The 25,202-nt window shown below is 38.9% G+C and overlaps 1 protein-coding gene across 4 annotated transcripts; it reads right to left on the bottom strand.

The window, feature by feature from the left end:
• Nucleotides 1–978: 978 nt before the first annotated feature.
• Nucleotides 979–23,304, bottom strand: LOC104597637 (Mitochondrial transcription termination factor family protein). Of its 4 annotated transcripts, none has more exons than XR_016078892.1 (5): nucleotides 22,933–23,303; nucleotides 22,364–22,408; nucleotides 20,985–22,196; nucleotides 20,179–20,413; nucleotides 979–1,585 (listed from the first exon to the last, which is right to left on the bottom strand). XR_016078892.1 is itself a non-coding variant. In XM_088892373.1 (4 exons), the coding sequence occupies exon 4, from the start codon at nucleotides 22,174–22,176 to the stop codon at nucleotides 20,989–20,991; it is 1,188 nt and encodes a 395-aa protein (XP_088748499.1). In that variant the 5' UTR covers nucleotides 22,177–22,196; nucleotides 22,364–22,410; nucleotides 22,536–22,660; nucleotides 22,933–23,303; the 3' UTR covers nucleotides 20,905–20,988. The 4 variants fall into 4 exon arrangements, 2 of the variants coding, with proteins under 2 accessions (XP_010257600.1, XP_088748499.1); XR_016078893.1 differs by having other exon boundaries at nucleotides 982–1,585; nucleotides 20,296–20,413; XM_088892373.1 differs by lacking the exons at nucleotides 979–1,585; nucleotides 20,179–20,413 and adding an exon at nucleotides 22,536–22,660 and having other exon boundaries at nucleotides 20,905–22,196; nucleotides 22,364–22,410.
• Between the last annotated feature and the right edge of the window lie 1,898 nt (nucleotides 23,305–25,202).

The following is a 25,202-nucleotide window of genomic DNA, read 5'->3' as shown; positions in this document are numbered from 1 at the left end:
ATTTGGCTCGTCAAGAAAACAAGAATGTGAATGGGAGAAATTTCCTAGAAAGTACTGCCTCCACTGGTTGGACCTGTCAACCTCAAGGCACTATGTTATGGGTGACACTTTTGACCTTACCTGGCCCATACCCGCCCCAATGGAATTTGGAATTTATCCTCAGAAGGTCCATCCCCACACCATCATACAGCCTTTCAACTGTGAATTGGGAACATTTCCAAACTTGGTTCTACAAGAATCAGAATTTTTTTTTCTTCATAAATTTGGTTCTCACACCATCCTCGTAACTTTTTTAGCATGCATTGGAAACATCTTCCCATGATCGAAAATATGTTGGTATGATGATGTTTCCCATGCATGGCTGCAAATTTTGTAAGGTGAGGGCCAGTTTTGTGAGAACAAAATCTGATCTCATATTCGTAGTGAGATATTCCTAATGCATGGAGCCTTTTATCATTTATCATTTTTTTGTTTTGGAAAAACACTTGGGATGAGATGGGTTTGAGAGTACTACAACCTTACTGGTATAGATAGAATAAAGTATTTGGCTAAATGTAACCCTTCCTAATATAAGCCACGTGAGCTTACAATATATTGAATTTAATAATATTTTGAATCTCATGTAATGTATTTTCTGAAGGTGGGGTAGGTTTTGCATTTTCATATGTAGGAAGGGTTTGGATTCTAAAAATCCAACCTACTGCAGGTTTTGAGAAGAGTATGGATTGAGAGATAAAAAGAGTATAGAATTTATAAAACCCTCTTCAAGCCCGCCCAGTTGCCATTCCAGACTCGATTGATTAACCTTGCAAACTGCAGGATGCAAGCAAGCAGTACAACGAGGCAGCAGGTCCCCAAGGGGTTTTGACCATGTAAAAAATTAAGCATATATTGAATTATCCATTTTGTTCAAAACAAAGGAATTGGACTGTACCTCATCATTATCATATCGGGAGCAAGTGGCCTATAAATTCACACTTTGGGACGGAATGGTTCAAAATTGAGATTTGATTTCTAAGTCAACAAGAGATACCATTTAGATCCGTCAACCTCGAGTCATACAAGGTCTATACTTCCATAGTCCAGACCCGTCTATTTATTAGGCTTGCCATTGCACAAGCTCAATAATCTTTATATTTTCTCTTCTCCATTTGCAGGATTGATTCTCTTTAGTAGTTCACACAACTACTTGATCATGTGCCATACGAGAAAAGAGAAACTGTTAAGAGCTAACAAGTACACAATAACTAGAAACTTGGGCTCAGTTTGGAAGGAGTACAAATACAAATATGTAGAGTGCAAATGCATACAAAATAGTACAAAATATAAGGTTTTGCACTCTACATATTTGTATTTGTACTCCTTAGTACAAATACAAATGTGTACAGTACAAATACATACAAAATACAAGGTTTTGCACTCTAAATATTTGTATTTGTACTCCTTCCAAAGTGAGCCTTAAGATCAAAATAAAATGAAATACATGCATCGAGCTTCTCTTAGGGATGACCAAATGGGCGATTGGGAGGAGTTGGTAACCAAGGCTCTGGAACAAAATATCTTGCATAGCATAGAAAGTAGAAACCTGAAAAAAATAGCATGTGTATTAAGTGTAAAATGGAGGAACCACCTAAGGTCATAACTGCTGCTAGGATGAGCACTCACGCATGAACTTTGCTGCAAAACAATTCAAGGATGCAATTCTAAAACATAAGCCACACCTATTCTTAACCGCAAGTTTTTTGTGCATGTCATCTAAGCCATGCTATCACATGGCACATCAGAATAGTGTAGCTTAATCTAACAGTTACATAGACATGAAACCGGAAATACAACATCAGGAAACTTGTAATGAGGAATTAAAGGCTGTTGCAGTATAGTGACTTCTGTTCCTGAGTGGGGTTTTTGTGTGTAGGGTGTGGGTGGGAGGGTGTAGAACTCTTTACCAGTTAACTCTTTCGCATCTTTTGTATATGAAATTTTTACCAAATCACTTTTAAGCTTGACTATGTAGTAAAAAGTAAGGCTGCAAGTCAGGTTCCCAAACTTGAATTTCAACTGCATCAGGCTCAGATTAGGGTTCAGGCCAATAGAAAACTTAATAAATTCCCACCCCAATCTGATTGAAGTTGGACCCCTAGTAAAAACAAAGTGAAAAGCCATTCATTAAAATTTGGTATGCCTCCACTTAACCATTCATGTTTTTGAACCCATAAAATTTATATAGGAAACCCAAATGGTAGCTAGGAATTTGCAAGGCATGTTTGAGGACTACAGACTGAGACATGATCGGGAAACATGATTGAAATCGGTTATCAAGGCACAAATCCTTCTTAGAGAAAGATCCAGTTTGCTTGAACAAAGGTAAAACAAAGTGTGAAATTCTATGTGCAACAATAGTAGAATACTAAAAAGAAGGAAAATCAGAAGTGAACAATAAAGCAAACCAGGAACAAAATACAGTGAAAGGGAAAAAAGGAAAAAAACTATATTAATTTTTTTTCAAAAAAAAAACTATATTAAAGTCACTATTTTGCATGCAAAAAATAATAATAAAAAAAAAGAAAAACACCAATCAATGTTCAAAGTGCAACTAGGAATTAAAAACTAGAAGCAAATACTCAAGATAACAACTTGACTATTGATTTCCATCTGGGGCAGACAGACTGAAGCATATACTTGGACAGTGACTTCCTGTAGAGTTGAAAAGAGGAAGAGAAAAGGATTTGCTTGGTAGAGTGGAAAGCAGTATCTACGCTGAAAGAATAGGGAAGAGTTGGAACGCAGCCTATAAGAATTATGGAAAAAAGAAACTCTCCTAGGAAAATAGATTTACATTGCAAGGAAGAAATTTAGAAGCTTATGAAGAGGGGAAGAAAACGAACTCTTAGTAGTGTGGATGGAAATTACAAGTAGTAGTGGGGAATTATCAATTATGGGATGAATGTATAGGAGGGAACAAACAGGCAAACATTGCCAAAGGATTTCAGGATGCTGGTACCTTTCTGGCACAACCTCTAGTGTAATGACAGACCATTTAGACTCCTATCCTAATTTGTTCCAGTCAACAATTAACAAGAAAAATCATACCCAAAAAAGAATACAGTTATTAAAAGGAAGAATGTAGATTGTAGATAACTGAGAATCCGAGCCTCTTGCAAGAATGCTATTCACCCATTACCTTCAGGAGAAGATAGAGACTTCTGATCACTCAACCCCCAAATAGCACGCTTTTCAGTAAGGCTTAGTTTGGAAGGAGTACAAGCATAGTTGTCAAGGCGCCCGCCTAGGCGACAAAAATGACAAGGCGGACGCCTTTTATAATGTCATTTATATTGATGTATCTTATTAATGTATGTGTTAATACATTTTATTATATGCTATATATATGTATATATATATATATCAATTATACTTTGTTTTAATGTTTTACTATTGAAATTTAAAAGATCAAAGGGTTTTGAGGAGAGAAAAAGAAAGAAGGAAAGAAAGAAAAGAAAGAGGAAAGAAAGAATAGAATAATAAAGTTTTTTTTCTATTCTCTCTCTCTAATTAAATAAAACAGAAACTCCATCTTGCTTTTTTTTCTATTTTACTTTCTATCTTGAATATTTATCATATAAAGTTAATAACCTTCTTTAGCTGCTAATTAATATGAATTTGCTCTATTAAATACTTATTATAGTAGTATTATTTTTGAAAATAATGAAATTAATACATGTAAAAGACTTTTATCTTTAAGATGTGATGATTTGCCACATTTTTAGAGGAAATTTAATGTTCTTAATAAAGAGAATTGCTATTTTTTCAGTTATACATGCTGAATGGTATATAAAACTAGGAAACTAGCCAAAAGTCAGTTTTTTATATTATAAAACTTTTATCGCCTAGGTGACTAGGCACCCCAATGTCGCCTAGAATCACCTAGACGCCTTGAAAACTATGAGTACAAATATGTACAGTGCAAATACATACAAAATACAAGATTTTGCACTTTACATATTTGCATTTATACTCCTTCCAAACTGAGCCTAAAAGAAATTTGGTGTAAGTTTGAATAGTCAGGGGGATGGAGGGCGACAAAGGCTTCAGGTTGGTCAGGAGACAAACAGTCGAGGTTGAAGCTAAGAAGTTCCTCTTCGAAGAATGGAGGAATGCTGATCAGTGGTCTCTGAAGGTAAGAGAGGAGAAAAAAGCCATGGCATTTTTTGATGGAGATGCAGTTCTTTGGCATTAGGGCTTCATTGAGGGAGTAATTTACTCTGTTAGATGGATTGGCCGGAAAAGTCAATTGGTGCTAGCAAGGAAGATATTTGATGTTATACTGAAATGGAATAGAAGCGGTTGGTTCTTACAGGTGACAGAATCTTTCAGAAGAGGAAGGAAACAGCTGATTTGCTTACCAAAGGGGAAGGAAGACGTTCATTGGCAGGTGCTTGCATACAGATTACAAGGTTTCCTGCTTCTCATTGAAAAAAGGAAGGATGAAAGGCCAGTACAGGTGCTGGAAGAGGCTAAAGAAATCTTGGATTTGAAGGATAACTCTGAGACAGGTAAAAAAAGGCAGCAAGAGTTTTTTTTTTTTTTTGATAAATAAAAAGGCAGCAAGAGGTTGTAATCTGTGATTTGAGAAAAGTACAAAAATTGGAAATTGAGGTGGAAAATGATAGTTGGGAACAAAGTCTTGTTTTAATTGCTGGAAAGAAAATATAAGATTTGAACCTAGTGGAGAAATTGGTAGCGGAGAAGTTAAAAATCAATTCTAAAGAGGTGGAGATGATATCAATAGAAACAGAAGAGGGTTTGGTTGTCGTTAAAAGGTGGCATATGTCTTGCGACAAGATTGAAGTTCAAGAACGGAGTTTCACAGTTAAAATAGCAGGGCTTCCATTTAATTTTGGAACGAAGAGATGCTTATCAGAACTTAGGATGGGATCCTTGAAAGGTGCAAAACAGACGACCTACATGCTGTGAGGGCAAAGGGTTTGGGGATGAAACCAGAATATATCCCAAGATCTTTGGAGCTCTTCTCCAATGGATTGTGGAGGAGGATTTAGCTGTTGCCAAGACTTGAAGCTTCTAGTAGTCGATCTAGACTACAAGCAGTCTTGAATTAAAAGAAAAAAGGATGAAAAAATTGGAGAGAAGAAGAAAAGAAGTACACGAAGAGAGTTTCAGAAAAGAGAGAGAGTAGGTCATAGTTTCTGCCGACCCTCTCTTAGTATTTATAACTATTGGCTAACTGTAAAAGGGCTGAATTGCCCTTATTGCTTACATGGCAAATATAACAAGAAATAACTAATAATAAAGCTGAAATAACTAACTGAAACTAACTACCAACTAACACTGTCATATCTAACAGAAATATTGCTGCCATACGAACACTGTGGGGACCACATCAGTGGGGTCCACGTCAGTGTTCTTTACACCCCCCTCAAGTTGGGAATAGATATTTGTCATTCCCAACTTGCATAGATCTGCCTCTAACTTTTTCCTTGGAACAGCCTTGGTGAGAAGATCTGCAAGCTGCATGCTGGAGGTGATATATGGAAGACACACTTCTTGAAATGAAACCCTTTCTCTGACAAAATGTCAGTCTACTTCAATATGCTTAGTTCTGTGATGCTGTACCGGATTATGAGCTATATTAATAGCAGCCGGATTATCACAATACAACATTAAGGGCTTCTCATAAGCAATACCCAACTCCTCAAATAGTGATTTCAACCATAGGATTTCAGCCACACCATTAGCCATGGACTTGTATTCAGCTTCTGCACTATAATGAGAAACAACACTTGCTCCTTGCTCCTCTTGGAGACTAGATTACCCCCTACAAAAGCACAATATCCAGAAGTAGACCTTCTATCATCAATACTCCCAGCCCAATCAGCATTTGTATAAACCTCTATCTTCATGTGATTATTATTCTTAAATAGCAATTCTCTACCTGGGTACCTCTTCAAATATGCTAATATCCTCTCAACTGCTAGTAAGTGAGTAGTCCTAGGAGAGTGCATATACTGACTGACAACGCTGACCGCATAGCTAATGTCCGGTCGTGTGAGACAAAGATAGAGGAATTTTCCAACTAACCGCTGGAACATAGCTTTATCTTCAAGTGGCTCTCCACCCTCTGCACTGATCTTGTGATTCTGTTCAATAGGTGTATCTGCAGGCTTAACTCCTAACTTTCCAGTTTCTTCTAACAAATCTAGAACATATTTTCTTTGGAAAACAAAAATCCCATGTTTAGATCTACTCAATACCCAAAAAGTATCGTAGCTCTCCCAGATCTTTCACCTCAAATTCTTGATGAAGGAGTTGTTTGAGAGACTCAATCTCACCATTAGCATTCCCTGTTACTACAATATCATCCACGTATACAGCAAGCAAGGTCAAGGAAGAGTCCACTCTCTTAATGAACAATGTATGGTCTAATTGGGCCTGTACATAGCCGAATCTTTCAAGGGCTTATCTGAATCTATCAAACCAAGCTCTGGGGGACTGTTTTAGTCCATACAAAGCTTTATTCAATCGGCAAACCTTCTTTCCTATGTCTGTATCATAAAATCCAGAAGGCAACTGCATGTAGACTTCTTCCTGCAAGTCTCCATTGAGGAAGGCATTTTTGACATCCATCTGGAACAAGGGCCAAGAGTAATTGGCTGCAAGGGACAATAAAACTCTAATAGTGGTCATCTTTGCTATGGAGCAAAAGTCTCCAAGTAGTCTATACCATAAGTCTGAGTAAATCCCTTTGCAACTAACCAAGCCTTATACCTTTCAATGGAACCATTGGCATTATGTTTCACAGTAAATACCCATCTACATCCAACCGGTTTCTTCCCTTTAGGCTGGTCAATTAGCTCTCAAGTATTATTCCTCAAAAGAGCATCCATTTCAACCTTCATTGCATCTTTCCACTCAGGAACTAACAAGGCCTCCTGCACTGTTCTGGGGATAGGAATATCAGCGATAGATGTAAGGAAGGACCTGTAAGAGGGGGACAAGTGATCATAAGACAAGAATTGGGAAATGCAATGGGGTGTGGATGTGGTGCAACGCCGTTTGCCTTTACGAACTACAACGGGGAGGTCAAGGTCATCCAAAGGAGGTAAGGGCTCAACAGTGGAAGGTATTTTAGTGGAACCTGGATCCGGTAAAGGAACTGTAGTACCTGGATCTGGATCCGCAGAAGGAACTGGGGCTGGCCTGGACTGCTGATGACTGAAATCAACCTGCCTCCACCGCCGGTGATAGACTCTCAAATCCCGGCACCTCTGACACCCCTCCCCATTACATCCCTCATCACTCAATGGAACAGGTAAAGGAACTTCTGATGAGTTAACCCCACACTCACTACTCTCCCCTTGAGGAGAAACCCTAGGATAATAGGGTACATCCTCGAAGAAAGTAACATCCATAGAGACAAATCTTTTTTCAGAAGTAGGTTCATAGCAGCAATATCCCTTTTGAGTTTGTGCATAACCGAGAAAAATACATTTTGAGGCCTTAGAACCAAATTTGGAACGATGAGGTCCAAGAATCTGAACAAAGCAAGTACAACCAAAGGTTTTAAGGGGAACAGTAAACAAGTCTTTATCAGGGTATAGGAGGGTAAATAGAGGCTTCATGTCAAGAACCCGTGAAGGAACTCGTTTAACAAGATAAATTGTTGTAAGAATAGCATCTCCCCAGAAATGAATAGGCACATTGGAGTTTAAACATGATGCTTCTGGCCACCTCCAATATGTGCCTATTCTTCCTCTCAGCAACCCCATTCTGCTGTGGTGTATGAGGACAAGTACTTTGGTGGATAATCCCATTGTCAAGCAAATAGGAGGCTAATTGGTTGGCAAAGTATTCTTTCGCATTATCAGATCTGAAGATTTTGATTTTGACCCCAAATTGGGTTAAAATCATCTGATAAAAGATCCAGGTCAAAGTAGGAACCTCATCTCGAGAACGCATAAGGTAAACCCAAGAAAACCGGGTATAGTCATCAACAAACAACAAATATTTGTACCCCCCATAGCAGTGATGTGATAAGGACCCCAAACATCGGTATGCACAATATCAAAAGGATTATTACTTCTTTTATTACTCAATGAATAAGATGTTCTATAATGCTTTGCAAGCTCACAACTCTCGTATATCAAATTGGACATCTGAACAAACTCAAATAAATCAAGAAACAAACTCTTCAAAGACCGAAAAGATAAATGACCCAACCAGTTATGCCAAAGCATAACCTGACTAACAGACAGAGAAACAAAAGACTTCCTATCTTCACTATCTTCCCAATGTGAACTCTCTCCAAGAAGATAGATCCCATTCGTTTCACGGCCAGTCCCAATCACCTTCCTTGTCTTCAAGTCTTGAAAAACACATCGGTCAAGGAAAAAGGTTACTGAACAATTCTGATGTTTTGTAATGCTACTGACTGAAAGCAAATTAGTATTAAGCTTAGGAACATGCAAAACTGAAGATAAGGATATGGCATTAGACAACTTGATGTCTCCCTTGCTAGAAATGGAAACAAGGGAACCATCATCAACGGACACCTTATCTCTACCAGAAGATAAGTGATAGTTAGTGAACAGTGATGGCAAGCCAGTCATATGGTCAAATGCACCTGAGTCTATTACCCAACAATGTTCAGTGTTACCTGGAGCTGAAGCGTGATAAGCTAAGGCCCGAGTACCTGAATGAGCAAAAGCTGATGTGGGAGCTAATGGTGGCTGAGATGGTTGAGCTGAATTGCCAACTTCCTTTTCCAACTGAGTCAAGGCAGCCCGGACAGCAGCTAGGGTGTCTAGGGGTGTGCCTTTTGGGCCCGATGAGGAGGCACAATCAATATTAACAGCCATATTAGCATTACCCCTTTTGTTCCTAAGTTTTGTTGGGACTAAATGAGGGTGCAACTTCCAACAGGTGTTGATGAAGGGAAATTTGGCCCGACCTCGCAATCACCCGACACGTAGCAAAAGCAAGCAGCTCGGGGCAGCAGAGCGCCCAAAACACAGGCACCAAAGGTAACCAGCAGTCTAGGAGCCCGAGCTCCCTACTAAGAACCCGAGCTCCCTACTAGGAGCCAGAGCTCCCTGCTAAGAACCCGAGCTCCCTACTAGGAGCCCGAGCTCCCTACTAGGAGCCCGAGCTCCCTACTAAGAACCCGAGTTCCCTACTAGGAGCCCGAGCTCCCTACTAAGAACCCGAGCTCCCTACTAGGAGCCCGAGCTCCCTACTAAGAACCCGAGCTCCCTACTAGGAGCCCGAGCTCCTTACTAAGAACCCGAGCTCCCTGTAAGGAGCCCGAACTCTCTTAGGCCCTAAGCCTCACAAAGCCGTGACCCGAGCTGGTCCACGGCAGCTCGGAACACTCCCCAAACCGAACTCAAGACCATCTCGCTCGCCACCCCAGTACTTCGCCTCCGAAGCACCAGACCGACCAAACGTACCTGACACCAAGGAAGTCCGTATCCAAGGGCGGCGTGCCTAACTGATTTGGGATCTGACGCCTGACAGCCGCACTTCAAACGGTCTCCTGCCACCACCACCTGCCACCGTCGTCACCAGCCGCAGGGACGGCTCCGACAAAAGGAGCAGTGACGGTTCTGCCCGGCCAGAGGGGCTGACATCCGAACTGGCAGGAGCTCAGAGATAATCATGCCCGATCTGACAGAAGCCTGGGAGTGAGTGCGCGAGGTGGTTATAAAAGGCTCCCTACCCCCCAAGAACGAGGTATGCTAACTTTGCGCTATCTGGCTTATCTTGCCTTTGAAGGATTCTAACTTGAGCTTCGGAGCCTTTACACCGGGTCCTCCCCGGAGCTTCTTCACCCCCTCCGTTTCAGGTCCCCCGCTACTCAATTCAGAGGCAAGATCGTTGACAGCTAAGACTGGCCGGATTGTGCATCATCAGGTGTCTTTAGTATGCTTGGGTTTCTTGCAATGTTCACATACTAGATCCCGCTTGTTTTCCTTCTTTATATCCCTCTCCGTATCACCCCCCGGACTTAGGTTTCACTGCTGCCAAGGCTGGTGGGAAGGGCTGATGCTGCATCATAACCTTTCTCCTAGTCTCTTCACTGTGTACTAAGGAGTAGGCTTGTGAAAGGGTCACACTGTCTCTTGTCAGTAGTTGTTGTCTCACAATATCATACTCAGGATTCAGACCAGCTAGGAACTCAAAAACCCTATTAGTTTCAACCTGCTTTCTATGAGTCTGTGCATCCTTCTGGCTTTCCCACTCAAGTGTTTCTAGGTGGTCTTCATGCCACAAAGATTTCAATGTAGAGAAGTAAATCGAGACTGGTTTCTCTCCTTGCTTAAGGTTGTTAACCTCACATTTCAGTTCATAAGCCCTAGCAACATAAAGGGGTTGGGAGTAGGTCTCTTTCATGGCATCCCAGATTTCCTTAGTTGTTTTCGCCCACAAATAGTTCCGGCTGATATATGGCTGCATAGAGTTGCACAGCCATATCATAACCAAATAGTTCTCCTGAACCCATTTGGTATAGGTTTGGTCCTCCTTAGTTGGTTCTTTCACATCTCCCAACAAGTAGCTCAGTTTTCCCCTACCCCCAATGGCCATCATGGCCGATTGAGCCCATTTTAGGTAGTTTAATCCATCAAACTTAACTGTTATAATCTGAAAGGTATTCTCAGACATGTTACCAAAATTGCTAGTCCCAAAAACACCTTCCCCTTGACTCTTGAACTCCATTCTTGATCAAGAATTAATAAAAAAAAACTTTTTAACTACTGTAATAGGAGAAACAAGACCCAAACAACTTATAACAGTCGGCCTAGTTCTTCCAAAGAACATAGAAAACAGAATTCTGAATGAAACCAGTTCAAATTCTGATCTGAAACAAATAACAGTTCTGAATTTTTAGGGTTTTCTCTCAAAACCCTAAAGAAAACACAAAAAATTCTGAAACCGCACCTCTCAGACTAAACCAAGGTCATCTTTTCTTAACAGAGTCACAAGAAAAAGCTTACTTTATGGAAAAATCTCTGGCCGCCACCTTCTAGTTGATGCAAAACACTAATCTTGAGGATCCGAAACTTCTTCTGATTCTTCCTAACTACTGGAACTCTCCCAGACTTCTACAATCTCTTTAGTAGCAGTCACACACTACCAGTAACCTCCAAGAATCGGCCGATCCTCCTTCCTTGTTGAAAAACTTCCAAACCTAGGTGGTTCTCATGCAGTCGGCCTAATCAGACTAGCATAAAAGCTCCTAGGTCGGCTCTGATACCAAGTAGTCGATCTAGACTACAAGCAGTCTTGAATTAAAAGAAAAAAGGATGAAAAAATTGGAGAGAAGAAGAAAAGAAGTACACGAAGAGAGTTTCAGAAAAGAAAGAGAGAGTAGGTCATAGTTTCCGTCGACCCTCTCTAAGTATTTATAACTATTGGCTAACTGTAAAAGGGCTGAATTGCCCTTATTGCTTACATGGCAAATAGAGCAAGAAATAACTAATAATAAAGCTGAAATAACTAACTGAAAATAACTACCAACTAACATTGTCATATCTAACAGAAATATTGCTGCCATACGAACACTGTGGGGACCACATCAGTGGGGTCCACATCAGTGTTCTTTACACTTCTCTCTGGAAGGATTGCTCCAAGGAAGACAACAATGCTAAGATGGTGAGGGTGAGCTTACATTGAGGGAGAAGAGAGGGCGTTGAGGGTGAGTGGAGGAGCCGCTGCATCACCTTTTATGGAAGTCGAACTGACAACCTCCATAAGTTTGAAAGTAAGGAATAAAATTGAAAATGTTTTGAATTTATGAGGGCCTCAACGGTTGGGCCTTCGTTTGCTGAAGTTGTTAAAAGAGGGGTTGTGTCTGATCCGAGGTGGGTCCCGCTTCCATTTGAGAAGGGGAAACCAAAAGTCGCCTCAAACCCAATTGGGTTTAAAATGGGCCATGCAGGCTCGAACCAAGAGGTGGACCATTTAGAGTGGACTGGCTCATGTGACATTTTACATAGTCACGTGAGTCAGGTATCAAAAGGAAAGTTGAGAGACAAATATATTGGTATATCATCTTCCCCAATTTTGAAACAACAGTCTGAGGTCCCAAAAAGCTCGAATGAGCAGAATTCGTCCAAGCAATCTGTCCAATGAATTCCCAGAGGCAAATCCAAAGAAGGGGACCTGGGTAAGATTGTCCAAACCCAAGATACTCTAGGGTTCGGAGGGAGGAGAATGAGGAGGAAGACTGTAGTTGGGTGGACTATGAATCTTCGGAAGATGGAGTTGAGTCACTAATGAAGTTCGAGGACCATAGCCTGGGCAAGGATGTTGAGGAAAAGGAGGGGGTTGAAGACACGATAAACACTGCTTTTCTCTTTGCTGAAGAATGGGGAACTACCCTTGTTCCAAGGCCTTCTGCATAAGTTGGGAGTTCAATGGAGCCAAGTGCATGTTGGATGTTAGGGGGAAAGTCGAATACCTGATAGAGGAGCACCTAACTAGGAGTTGAACCACGGGCGGGATGTCTGTAAGCAGTTAGTGGATGATCACCAGAATTTTCACAAGGATTCTACAGATGTGGATAAACAACAAAGTTGTGGGAGTAAATGTGGGTGTGATCTAAGTTTAGGAAGCTCCTTACAAAAAACTCTCCCTAAATTGGTTTGTGAACACAAACTTTCCAAATGGGAAAGAGTGTTTAGGTCACACTTCAAGTTATTGAGTCTTCCTTGGAACCAGGTCCAGGTAAGTCTGTGAATTTGGTTTTGGGTACTAACTTTTGCTATGTACTTGTTGTTTGTTCTCTAGTTTCCCAGATTGCTACCAAGCCACTGGCCCATGATTGGAAGCTGAAGGAGAAGGCAGGGACGTGGTAGTGTAGAGGACGAAAAGAGAAGGAAAGGACTATGGGACTTAATAGTAGAAGAGTTTGAAGAATTAAAAAGAGACGAATTGGAGGAGGAGAAGAATAATGAGGACAAGGAAAGTGGGAATCCTATAATTGGGGGTGGGATGGAACCTGAGAGAGTTTGTGAGGAGTCTAAAGAGAGAAAGAGAAAGAGAATATTGGAGGAAGGAAGACTCTCTGGCTGACTTTGTAGGAAAGCTAGGTTGCAAAATAAAAGACCCAAATGAGCTAAAGTCTATTTGAGGAATAAGGAAGAAGGGAAGTTTAGAAAAAGGAAATTGAGTGAAGCTGAGAGATTAAGATTGGATGTGGAAGGGGGATAAAGAGTTTAGTGAAAGGAAGGGAAGAAGGGGAAGCAAGTAGTCGGGAGTAGAGGCTAGAGGGCAGATAGAATTTGGAGGAGTGAAGATTCTAAGATGGATTGTGAGACATTTGGGAAATGTAAGGAAGAGATCTCTAATAAAGGAGGTTCTAAAGAAAGAAACCCAAACAGCTCTAATTCAGGAATCTAGGCTGACAGCTTTTGATAATAGGTGGGCTAGAAGTGTGTGGAGGACAAGAGGAATTAGTTGGACAATGTGTCCCACTTGGGGATCTTTCGAAGGGAATAATAACTTTGTGGAAGGATGAGATTGTGGAGGGAATTCAAGAACTGGTGGGAAGATTTACAGTTTTTGTTAAGTTTAGACAAGTGGCAGACGGGTATGAATGGGTTTTGATTAATTTCTATGGCCCTAATGGTTATAGAGAAAGGAATGTGTTATGGGAAGAGTTGGATGATATTAGAGGACTTTAGGAAGGACCTTGGTGTATAGGAGGGGATTTTAATGTAATCAGATTCACTGAGGAATCTAATAATGTGAGGCTAAAAACCACCACGAGTACGAGGAAGTTTAATGAATTCATGAACATGTTTGAGCTTAAGAAATTGAATTTTTTACATAATAGCTGCACTTGGTCCAACCTATAGACTGACCCAATTTGCTCAAAATTAGCTAGATTCCTCTTCATTGCAAATTGGGAAGAACATTGGGGTAACTTAGTATCACGGGCACTTCCTAGAGTAACTTCTGATCATTGGCCAATTTCTATTAGTAAGAATGAATTTGGAGATAGAGGTCCAGCCCCATTTAGATTTGAGAATATGTGGTTACGTCACTCGAGGTTTAAGGAGAAAAGTAAAGGATTGGTGAAATGAGAGTAATCCAAGTGTCCATTGGAAGGGCATGAAATTTCATTGGAAGTTAAAAGAGCTGAAAGCTAGAATCAAGGAGTGGAATATACATAATTTTGAGAGGATAGAAGAAAGAAAATAAGAGGTGATAAATCAAATTGAGGTCTTGGAATATCTTGCTCTTTTGCTACAAATATTTGGAATCGGGTTTTATTGTTATTTGGGTGTAGGTGGAACTTGCCCTCTTAAGTAAATCTGCTTTTTGAACCGTCTACCTTTGGGTAGCTGACAAAGAAAGGGAGTTTAATGTGGAAGTGTTTCAGAGCAGCTAGTTTGTGGAAAATTTTGGAAGAGAGAAGGAAAGAAGCCTTGCTGAAGTAAAGGAGTGTATTATGACAAGGACCCTTTTGGCTAAAAACTTCAGATCTGTTCATGAGTTATTCTTTTGATGATTTAAGGAAAATTTGGGGAGCAGTAGCATCCACAGCCTCCACAAAGAACAGACTACAAGCAGAATGCAAAACCCCCTCCGGATGGAGTGGTAAAACTGAATTTTGACGGAAGCAGTCAAGGTAATCCAGGGCCCTCAAGTATAGGAGGGATTATGAGAGATAAGGATAAAAATATCCTATCTTTACTCTAAGACCAGTGGGAATTGGTGACTCTACAGGGGCTGAGATACTAGCAGGGGTAGAAGTTATACAGGTTGCTAATAAACTTGGAGTGGAGAACTTTACAGTTGAAGGGGACTCCAAGGTGGTAGTGGGCTGGTTGTCAAACCCATAAACAGTTTTTTGGGGTTAGAAAGATCTCTTGAGTCTTGAAGAAAGTTAATTGGCTTGCAGAATATGTCAGTTTTCAGTGGGTCAACAGATCGGCAAATGCCATGGCTGATTTTGTCTAAACAAAGGGTATCAAGCTGTTTTGGGCTACCTTATAATTGTAAATCAGGCTAGAGTGTGCTTATTTGCTCAGTTCTAAGGGGAGCTCACATTCGCGTGCCTCCTCTTAGGTTGATTGTACACTTTTCTATGCTTAATAAAGTACCACTCATTTATCAAAAAAAAAGAGGTCTTGGATGCAAAGGAAAAGGAACTTTTGGGAAAAGGGATAAGAAGATGGAGTGGGAGTTGAAGAAGAAATTGGAGTATATTCTCTTCAAAGAATATAACATTAGCTTGGTAAACAATTTATATAAAATCATTGCTAAGGTGTTGTCTCAAAGGATTAGAGAGGTGTTTCCTATACTCATCTCCCTAAATCAAGGTGCCTTTTGTAAAATGTAGACAAATTGTTGACCAGATTTTAATTGTTAATGTAAGTGTGGAAGATTTTGAAAGAAGTGGGAGAAAAGGGCTGGTCTGCAAATTGGATCTTGAATATGCATATGACATGGTTGATTGGTCATTTTTAATGGAAGTGCTAGATTCCTATGGGTTTGGGGAGAGGTGGTGTAAATGAGTGCAGGGATGTATTTAGACTTGCCACTATTCTATTTTGCTGAATGGTTCGAAGTTATATGATGGATCACTTTCTTGTCATTAGAGGTATTAGGCAAGGAGACCCCCTCTCTCCTTTCCTCTTCACTTCGATTGCTAATGTTTTGGGGAAATTAATTGGAAAGGGCAGATTCTAGAAATTTGGTGAGAGGGTGGAGAGTAGGAAGGGATAATGTTCTAGTTACCCATTTACATTTTGCAAATGCTACCATCTTGTTCTGTGAAGGTGATGAGGTCATGTGGGTTAGTAACTCAAAGTTGGTGATTAATTTGTTTGGACAAATGTCCAATCTTAAAAGTCAATTTTGATAAGAGCTGTGTGGTTGGAATTAATACGAGTGATAGGGAAGTGGAAGATAGGGCTCTTAAAAATAAAAGTTGCACATTGGGTAAACTATGGAGGAATTTCAAAATTTCTCTCTAATTGACGTTCTGATAAAGTGGAAGAAGTGGCATTGCCAGCTCAAAACAAAGAAAGTGTAATTATGGTGTGGAGAAAACCAGCTGCTAACTTTGTTAAACTTAACTTTTTTTATTGGAAACAGTAACTTTCATTAAAATTTAAGGAAGTCCAGTACAACTGTCACCTTCAAAACAATAACTTTGATGGTAGTTATATAGGCAATCAGATAGCGGTTGGTTTGGGAGGGATCTTTAGAGATTCAGAAGGAAGAATGTTGGCCCTATATTCAAGACCCCTGGATAGTGGAGATGCATTGACAGCAGAGTTGTTGGGCCCCAGGGTTTAAAACTTGCTAAGCAATTCGGGTTTCATAATCTGGAGGTGGAAGGGGATTCACAAGTGGTCATTTCATGGACAAGAAGTAGTACCCAAATCCCATGGATCTATCTATAGGCACATAATTCGAGAAATAGAAAGTTTAGCTAGGAAGATGAATGTTATGTTTAGATGGGTGAGAAGAACAGCAAATGGGATGGTAGATTTATTGGCTAAACAAGGGACTACAAGACAACAATTATTTTAGACAAAACTCTAAAATTGTCTATTGGTGTAATACATTGATATAATACCTCATCTGAAGTTAATAAAACCTTTATTTAATGATCAAAAAAAGGTGGAAGATAGGGCTGATATATTGGGTTGTGTGGTTGCTCAGTGGTCGTTGAATTATTTGGGTCTACGTCTACCCCTAGGGGATAATCCGAATAAGAGCAATTTTTGGAATCCAGTGGTTGATAAATTCACAATGCAACTAGATTCATGGAAGAAGAAGAATTACCTTTCCTTGTGAGGCAAGATAACATTTTTTTTTATCAATAACATCAATTTCATTAAATTAAGAGAAGAGAGGGAATAAGTATACAAAGGAGGAGACAAAATAACTTAGCTCCCCAAAAACAGAAAACACAGGGAATGCAAAGAAAAATATTAAAAACTAGCCCAAAAAACAGCCTCCCTATTCACTCCTTGCTTGGCCAACCCATCCGCAAATGAGTTGGCACTCCTTTTCACCCAGCTGTACTGAATCTCAATGTCCCTACCCAGCCATAAGAACTGTTTTTTTTTCATTGTTAAAGTTCCACAAACCACTGTCATCTGTCTTCAACCAACTAACATGAGGCAAGATAACATTGATTAAATGTACATTGGCTAATTTGTCTATTTATTTCTTGTTGGTGTTTAAGATTCCCCAGGGAGTGTGTAGGAGCTTTGAAAAGTTAATGGGGGATTTCCTATAAGAACTAAGGGAGGAGAGGAGATCATAGAGATAGTTGTGAGGTGGTTACTAAGAATAAGAGTGTTGGTGGGTTAGGATTAGATAATTTACAGAAGAAGAATATGGCTTTGTTGGGAAAATGGTTATTGAGACTGACAGTGGATAGGGTTAAGTTGTGGACTAAAGTGATTCTAAGTATCTATGAACAAGCAGTTGAAGGATGGGATGTGGGAGTATTGGCGAGGTCCAAAAGAGCTTCTCCTTGGAAATCTATTCATGCCATTCTACTGTCCTTCCTTTCTTTTATCAGGTATGATCTTTGCTCTGGAAATCTTGTCAACTTCTGGGAGCATGACTGGGTGGGAGAATTACCTTTGAAAGAACAACTCCAGTCCTTACATTCCCCCCTAGGTTTATTAAAAATGAGCTTGTCTCCACATTTCTAGTTCATTCTAATCTGAGCTCTGTTTTTTACTGGAATATGAGTTTAAGAATGGCACTTAGAGATTCTAAAATGAACAGTGTTTCTACTTTGATTAAAGTCTTGGAAGGGGTGGTGGTGGATCCCTCTAGGAGGGATAATTGGATTTGGACTACTCCTTCGGGTGTTTTTTCCTATGCTTCCTTCTTTAAAGAGTTGGTGCATCACTCACCTGACCTTTCAAGTTAAGGAAGTTTGGAGTAAAACAAATTCCTCCTAGGATAGGAGCTTTTTGTTTGGAAGCTTTCCAAGAAAAGTGTAATACCTGTGATTTGCTCCAAAGAAAAAGACCTAATTGGTGCATCCTGTGTAAAGATAATAGTGAAAGTTGCTATCACTTATTAATCTCTTGCCCTTTTGTATCAGTGATTTGGAATTGGTTTCTCTCTCTATTCGGTTGCAAATGATCCCCACCACCACCAAATGTACAAAACTTGTTTGCTCCCTTTTCTATTAGAGGGTCAAAAGAAAGAGGTAGAATACTATGGTCATGTGTAAAAGCAGTTGTTTGTTGGATAGTTTGGGAAGAAAGAAATCAAAGAATTTTCTCGAAAAAAGAAAGAAGGGTGTCATCATTGAAACAATAATTGTTAGGGTGGTTCAATGGGTCAAGACTATAAAACTCTTCACAAGTATTTCAGCGGGAGATATTAACAAGAATTGGAAAGAAGTAGCTTGTTCAGCTCATCTTAAATCTACGACTAGTCCACTTTGGTCCCCTTAAGCTGCTGGGTTCACAAAACTGAATTTTGACAGAAGTAGTGAAAGCAACCCAGGCCCTTCAAGTATAAGAGGAGTTTTTTAGGGATGAGGAGGAAAAATTATTGCTATGTATTCTGGTCCCACTGGAGTAGAGGATTCCCTAAGATCTGAGGTTATGGTAGCTCTGGAAGGGATAAAAAGAATGAAGGAATTAAATATCAGAAAATTGGTTGTGAAAGGTGATTCAATGTTGGTCATTGACTGGCTTCAAAAGGAAAAGAATGGGATCTGGAAGTTTTCAAATGAGAAAAAGAAGTTTAAATGGCTAACCTAGGACATGGAGATTAAGCTTCAATGGGTTAAGAGAAGTGTGAAGTCCTTTGCAGATACACTTGCTAAAAAAGGGGTGGGAAGAGTTGATCTTTTTTGTACATTGTTGTTGTTGTTGTTTTTTTTTTTTCTTTTGAGAAAAGTTAACTGATTTCATTGAAGAAAAAGAGAGAGGTACACAAGGTGTAAATAAGTTTGTTTTCAGGGAGGTGGTGAAGAGATTTTACCCCTCCCCTTGCTCTGTTGGATTTGCTCCTTTATTGTTTCAATAAAATTTCAGTTAATTATCCAAAAAAAAACAGAACAAAAACCACTAGATCGCCAAATCTTTTGAGGTCATCCATTTCATTAATTTCCATTCCCTTATTTTATTTTGAATTGGACCTAAGATCTGCTTTCATGTACAATTTTTGTTACAATAATAATTGCCAGTGTGACACCTATGGCCCGAACTGACTGCATCAGTTCAATTATGACTTGAGTCACCTTTTTTTTTATCAATAACATGAGTCACCTTTCACTCATATATTATTTAAGCAGAAGGCAAAACCAAGTTTTGTGAGTAAAAGCATGGTATGCCCAAATGTCATTCTTACTAATTGCATCCACCAAAATTCCTTGAAACCCCTTCGTCGTAACCTTCAAGAACCAAATCTACTACGCTAACAGTAATCATATCAATGGTGAATTTGATGACATCTCTTATTATTAACATTCTGCTTTTCTTTTATTCTTCCAAGCACTCCAAATAATAGCAGCTCTCATGTACCACCTAAGAATCTTCCCTCTCTTTGTGGGGGTAGGAGGTTTAGCACAAATACCCCTTCAAGAAGTCTTCCCTTCCCCCTCCTCCTTTTCACCTAGACCTACCAGACAACACAAGGCCTAGAAAAAGTGAAACTGGAATACCTAAGACCTCAAACAACATGAAAAGGATATAATACTAAAAAACTTCAGTTCAAATAGAAGGGATTTATCCCAAAAGTGGGGACAACATGTGATGTGGAACCTTGTGTCGCATCATTAAGACAGAACACGCACAACTTATCCAACTTATCTGACCACAGTAATGTTTCTTCGTATAGTAGCTAATACTTGCACAAGAATTATAATAATGAAATATTCTGTTTTGCTCAAAAACTCTATCTAGATATTTTATGTAGCTATACAGAATATTTTCAGTTTCCCCTAAATACTTTTGGATAGATAAGCTTTCTATGTATTGTTCAACAGATTTTTGACATTAGCATAACAAGAAAATAGCATTTTTCTGCACAAGGTAGTATTGTTCACCATATTTCAATATGAAACGCACAGAATTAAAATTTAAATTCCCAAGTGATACCAACATGATGCTATGTATTCTAATATGGGACAGGAAGGGTTTATCTTTGCAATAGAACAAGTACCTCTATGAATGTCAAATTAGGAGCATATGGATGCTGCATGAATAAATCACTGCCTCGGATAAAACAAAATATTTATCTTTCTAAACCTTCATCCATCTGAAATATATTTCTCTTCACCTGGTATATTGGTATATCCTGTTATAAATCGGCATACTCCTTCAGTAGCAAGGAACCTAAATATAGGCATCTTAACATGGATCCTTGAATTATGGTTTTCAGCCAAAAGAAGTAAGACCTGTTTGGAAGATTTAGAATCCATAAGATATGTTTCCTAGTTCAAGGAATCCATAAGATTTAGAATCCATATATATATGTTAACTTGAAAGCAGAGTTTCATAACAAGAAACCAATTAGACAATGCAAAAGCACACAAAAAATGCCCATGGAATTCGGAAGTTGAAGATTTCATCTCATAATTCGGAAGTTGATTGCTTTGTTGAATGGTGGTACTTAGAACAACAACGCTAGGATAATGCTAGAAATAGTATTTCCTTCAACTGTTCCTTGCAATACCAGGCTTGATGAAGTTCAATTCAAAGGACCCAAACAAATTTGGTTTAAGTTGTTGAATTCTATATGAGCAAAATAAAAATGGAAGGAAAAAAAAAAAGTTATCGACACATTGGAACAGTGAGAATCAATAGTAAAAAATCAAAATTAACCAACCCCTAATAAGAATAGTTGCAAATAATACAAAATTAGATATTAACCTTGGCTTGGGTAGAGGGGACAAAAGCAATCAATCTATTGGCTTGTAAAATTAAAGATACCAATAAATGATCAGATCAAATTGGATATAACAATACATCATCAGAAAGGGAACCCCTTATAAACAACCCGCTTTGAGGACTCTGCCAATCTCCTAATGCCTTTTGTCTCTTGATAGAACTCCATCAGGGACTTCGCTACATCATTAGTGTGGCATGTAACAAATTTCTTAAGGAATCGAGGCTCGGACATTCTCAGCACTCTCAACACGGTACACCCTTTAATCTGCTGAAGCAAACCCATTGCCCTTATTTTTTCTGCTAGTAGAACCCGTGGCCTCAAGACAGTTTCCAGGTTCAAGAACAAGAGAAATGGGTAGTCAAGGACAACACTTGCAGGTAGTTTCATGGTCCCAATGATGAAAGTCATATTCCTTTGGACCTTGTCAATGGAGAGGGTGAGCACCAAAGGAGAGCGACTGATTAGATTCATTATTTCATCTGTCGAGAAACCATATTTCTCAAGGTTACCCATCTTTTCTCGGATGGTCTCCATGCGTGATACGGCAATCAGGGTGAGCACATACTTGTACATCTTAGAGTCCTTGGAGAGCCCAGTCCTGCGAATGTATTCCATTTTTTCATTGTCGAGCGAGGTTCGAGAAATTAAGGTGGGACGAGACATGAGCAAATAAATCAAGTCCTGCCTGGCGATACCCATAGATTCATATAGAGCAATGCAGCTTTTTAACTTATCATACAAACTGTAGTTAAGAAGGGAAGGATTGCGGACTATTGCTTTGAGGAGCATCTCCCTAGACCCAAAAAATTGTTGAAGGAAGTCGACACGCTCATCGAGGCTGTGGTTGATGCGAGAGGCCAAGAAGCGAGGGCGGCAGTGAATGATCTTGACGATGTCGGAACCAGTAAGGCCCAATCCACGGAGTATGTTGAGCTTGGACTGAAGGATTTCAACTTCAGACTTGAGCAAAGATGGCTGGCGTACAAAGATCTTCATTATCTGAGAATCGGTGCAGCCACATCCTCGGAAAAGGCCGGCAATAGCAGAGTCTTTTAGGTCTGCGGATGCCAATGCGCTTTCTACATCTTGTGAAGCAGGGGAGGTAGCAGTGACGGTAGTGGTAAAGAGGCAAGCTTTTAGATTCGTCAAGGTCCTCTGAAGAGAATGAGATGAGGAGGAGGAGAGAGAGGTTGGTTTTGGCAAGAAGAGCGAGTATAGAAAGCGGAGTCGAATCCAAGCGTCAACCTTCACTCTCATTTTCACTATCATAGCACCTCTACTCCCTCCACCTGTAGAAGATGAACAGCAACAGAAACAAAGACAAACTAGATGTAGTAGTATTCAGGAATTTTCTTTCTAGACAAACCGTACTAAGCATGAAAACACAACATCAGGAAAAAAAAAAAAAGGTTCTGCAATTTGCAAGTTAATAGCTGAGATAAGCCTTGCTATATACCTTAAAATTTTGCCACCTCCAAAACCCATCTCCTCTTAAAAAAATCTGCAAACGTCAGGCAATATCCATTCCTAACATTAGAAATTTTGGGAAGTAGAAAATTGAGAGAGAGAGAAAGCAAATATCCTGATGCTAATTTCAATTTCCATGTACAAAAGATAGAGTCAGATCTTTGTGGTAACACCCACATATCAAACATAAGGAATTCTTTCCGTATTAAAGAAAGAGTTTTCTTTCCAAATTACAGTAAATTATCAATTATTATGTTCATTCTCCTGCTACTAGTTTTCAAGGCCACTGCAGCAAAATAATTAGAATAATCAGAAATCCCCTCAAATGGATTTCAAGCAATGCTACACAGATGCTTTTCAAAGAGCATTTGTTAGGAAAGTAGTAGCTGATCAAAATAATCAGAATAAAACATGCGTCACTTGCATAAACTTCCAAAATGTAATTTGCAGTCTTAAGTTCAACCTCCACAGAGCCAGGTACTAAATGCAAGCAAACAGCCGAACAAAGGAATGAAAAAAAAAAAAGGAAAAAACAGAAAATACAAAGTCGGGTTTTACCAGGTTGAGTTTCACGGACGAAAGATTAGTTTTTTGCTGGAATACTCGGTAAATTGACAGGTACCGAAAATCAATGAGCTTCAACCCACAATATCAGAATTTGTAGTGATTAGAAAAAACATGAATAGGAGCATGCTGAGCCAGCAAAAATGAGAGCAAGTATCAAGCCTTTCATGTCAAATAGAGAACTACCCATCAACGATCAAGGCAAAATATATCATTTAAAACCCAAGACCTCGACTTCTAGCAGAAAGCAAAACCACGGAAGTTCAAGTGTCAATATAACCCTACGTCCCTACCCTACCCTACCCAGAGAATAGTCTCTGGCTCTCTGCAATTTCAAAGTCGAAATCCCATATTTTTTGCCACAGGATTCTACCACTACCGATAGGGGTGAAAGTTGGGCCAGGTTACATCGGGTTGAGGTCAACCCTAAACCCAACCCAAATACGGGGGCAAATGGGTGTATTGGGTTGGGTGAGGGTTGAATACCAATCCACCCTCACCCGTATTGATTCACCTATCCTGAACTGAAAATACAGAAACGGGTTGGGTCGAAAATAATATTTTAAGAGAATAATCTCTTAAAATATTTGTTTGAAATCAGTGCAAAGTATGGGTCCATTGTGAGAAAATATATTTTTGCTCTAATAATCATTACCTTTTTATATATCAAATAAACGCTCGCAAATGCGAACCGTTTGTATTTGTATCGCAAACAAGCAGAGCCATAATAGAAAGAGTGAGAATTATCTCCCAGGACTGTCATTTGACAGATACCTGAAAAAAAAAACATTTTTTTAGAAAATCATCCCTCGAGATAACTGCGTGATAAATACGGATCAGTCAACCCATGTACCCGAAAAATTCGATTTTAAGAGAATCATCCCATTCTCGTGACTGACACGAAAAAATATCAATAAATTGCATGAAAAGTCAGAAAAACAAATGCAGGAAATGTGCAAAAAAATGCAGTAAATCTTGCTAAAAAATGCAGAAGTTACAGAACATTGCAGAAATTGTGCAGAAAATACCAGAAGATTCAGAAAATGCCAGAAATGCAAAACAAAATGCATAGTTTTTGCTGCATATTCATAAAAACAATATGCAGAAAATGCACGAAAATCCCAAAAAATTGCAGACAATTCAGAAAAATGCATAAGTTATGCATTAAAAAAAAGTAGAATTTTGCAGAAGATTCAGAAAAAAAAATGCAAAAAGTACCAGAAAAAAAAACATGCAAAAATACCATAAAATTGCAAACAAAATGCAGACATTTTGCTGAAAATGCAAAAATTACACAAAATTGGCAGAAATTTCAGAAAAAAAATGCATAAAATATCAAACATTCGCAAAAAAATAAATGAAAATTTCAGGGAAAAATAAATTGCTAAAATTTTGCATAAAATTCAAAAAAAAAGTTGCAAAAAAGTACCAAAATGCAGAAAAAAAAAACAGAAATTGCAAATATGCAAAACAAGATACAATTTTTTTGCAACGTATTCAGGAAAAAAAAGGCAGAAAATGCATGAAAATACCATAAAATTGCAGACAGATCAGAAAAATGCATAAGTTATGCAAAAAAATGCAAAAAGACAAGTATGATTTTGCAGAAGTTTCGGAACAAAAAAAAAAATGCAAACATTACCCGAAAATGCATGAAATTGCAACAAAATGCAGACATTTTGCTGAAAATGCAGAAATTACATAAATTTGGCAGGAATTTCAGAAAAAATGCATAAAATACCAAACATTCGCAGAAAAATAAATGAAATTTTCAAGAAAAAAATGCCAAAAATTTGCATAAAATTCAAAAAAAAAAGTTGCAAAAAAATGTACCAAAATGCATAAAAATACCAAAAAAAAGTTGCAAAAAAAATCATGGATGACACTGGTAAGATAAATCCGTTGATAGCAAAAGTGAACAAAGAAGCAAGTAGCAGTTGATATGATTCCATAATCGTAATGATAGATGCAAAATGGTGATTCATTACAATAACAACTTTTATGATGTTTGCTAATATGTGTAATTTTGTTCTCCAAGACAAAAAAGAGTTGTCACATCAACAGAAATGAGCTTTTGTTTTGAAATATAAAATCATAGATGCTGATGATGAAAACTCCCCTTAAATAACCACAACTATATTAATGCATCTCCATTTTATGGAAAGGAAAGTCCATATTTGTTACACTTTATAGGTTGTTTAACCAATGGCATAGATATGATACTTCTTTATGACATGGATAATACTTGTCCTAGTGAATGGCTA

Source organism: Nelumbo nucifera, chromosome 7, assembly GCF_055504915.1.
Source record: "Nelumbo nucifera cultivar China Antique chromosome 7, China Antique-T2T, whole genome shotgun sequence".
NCBI classification, from domain to species: Eukaryota; Viridiplantae; Streptophyta; class Magnoliopsida; order Proteales; family Nelumbonaceae; genus Nelumbo; species Nelumbo nucifera.
Note: the sequence above shows the minus strand (reverse complement) of the source record. Positions and strands in the feature narration are given on the sequence as shown.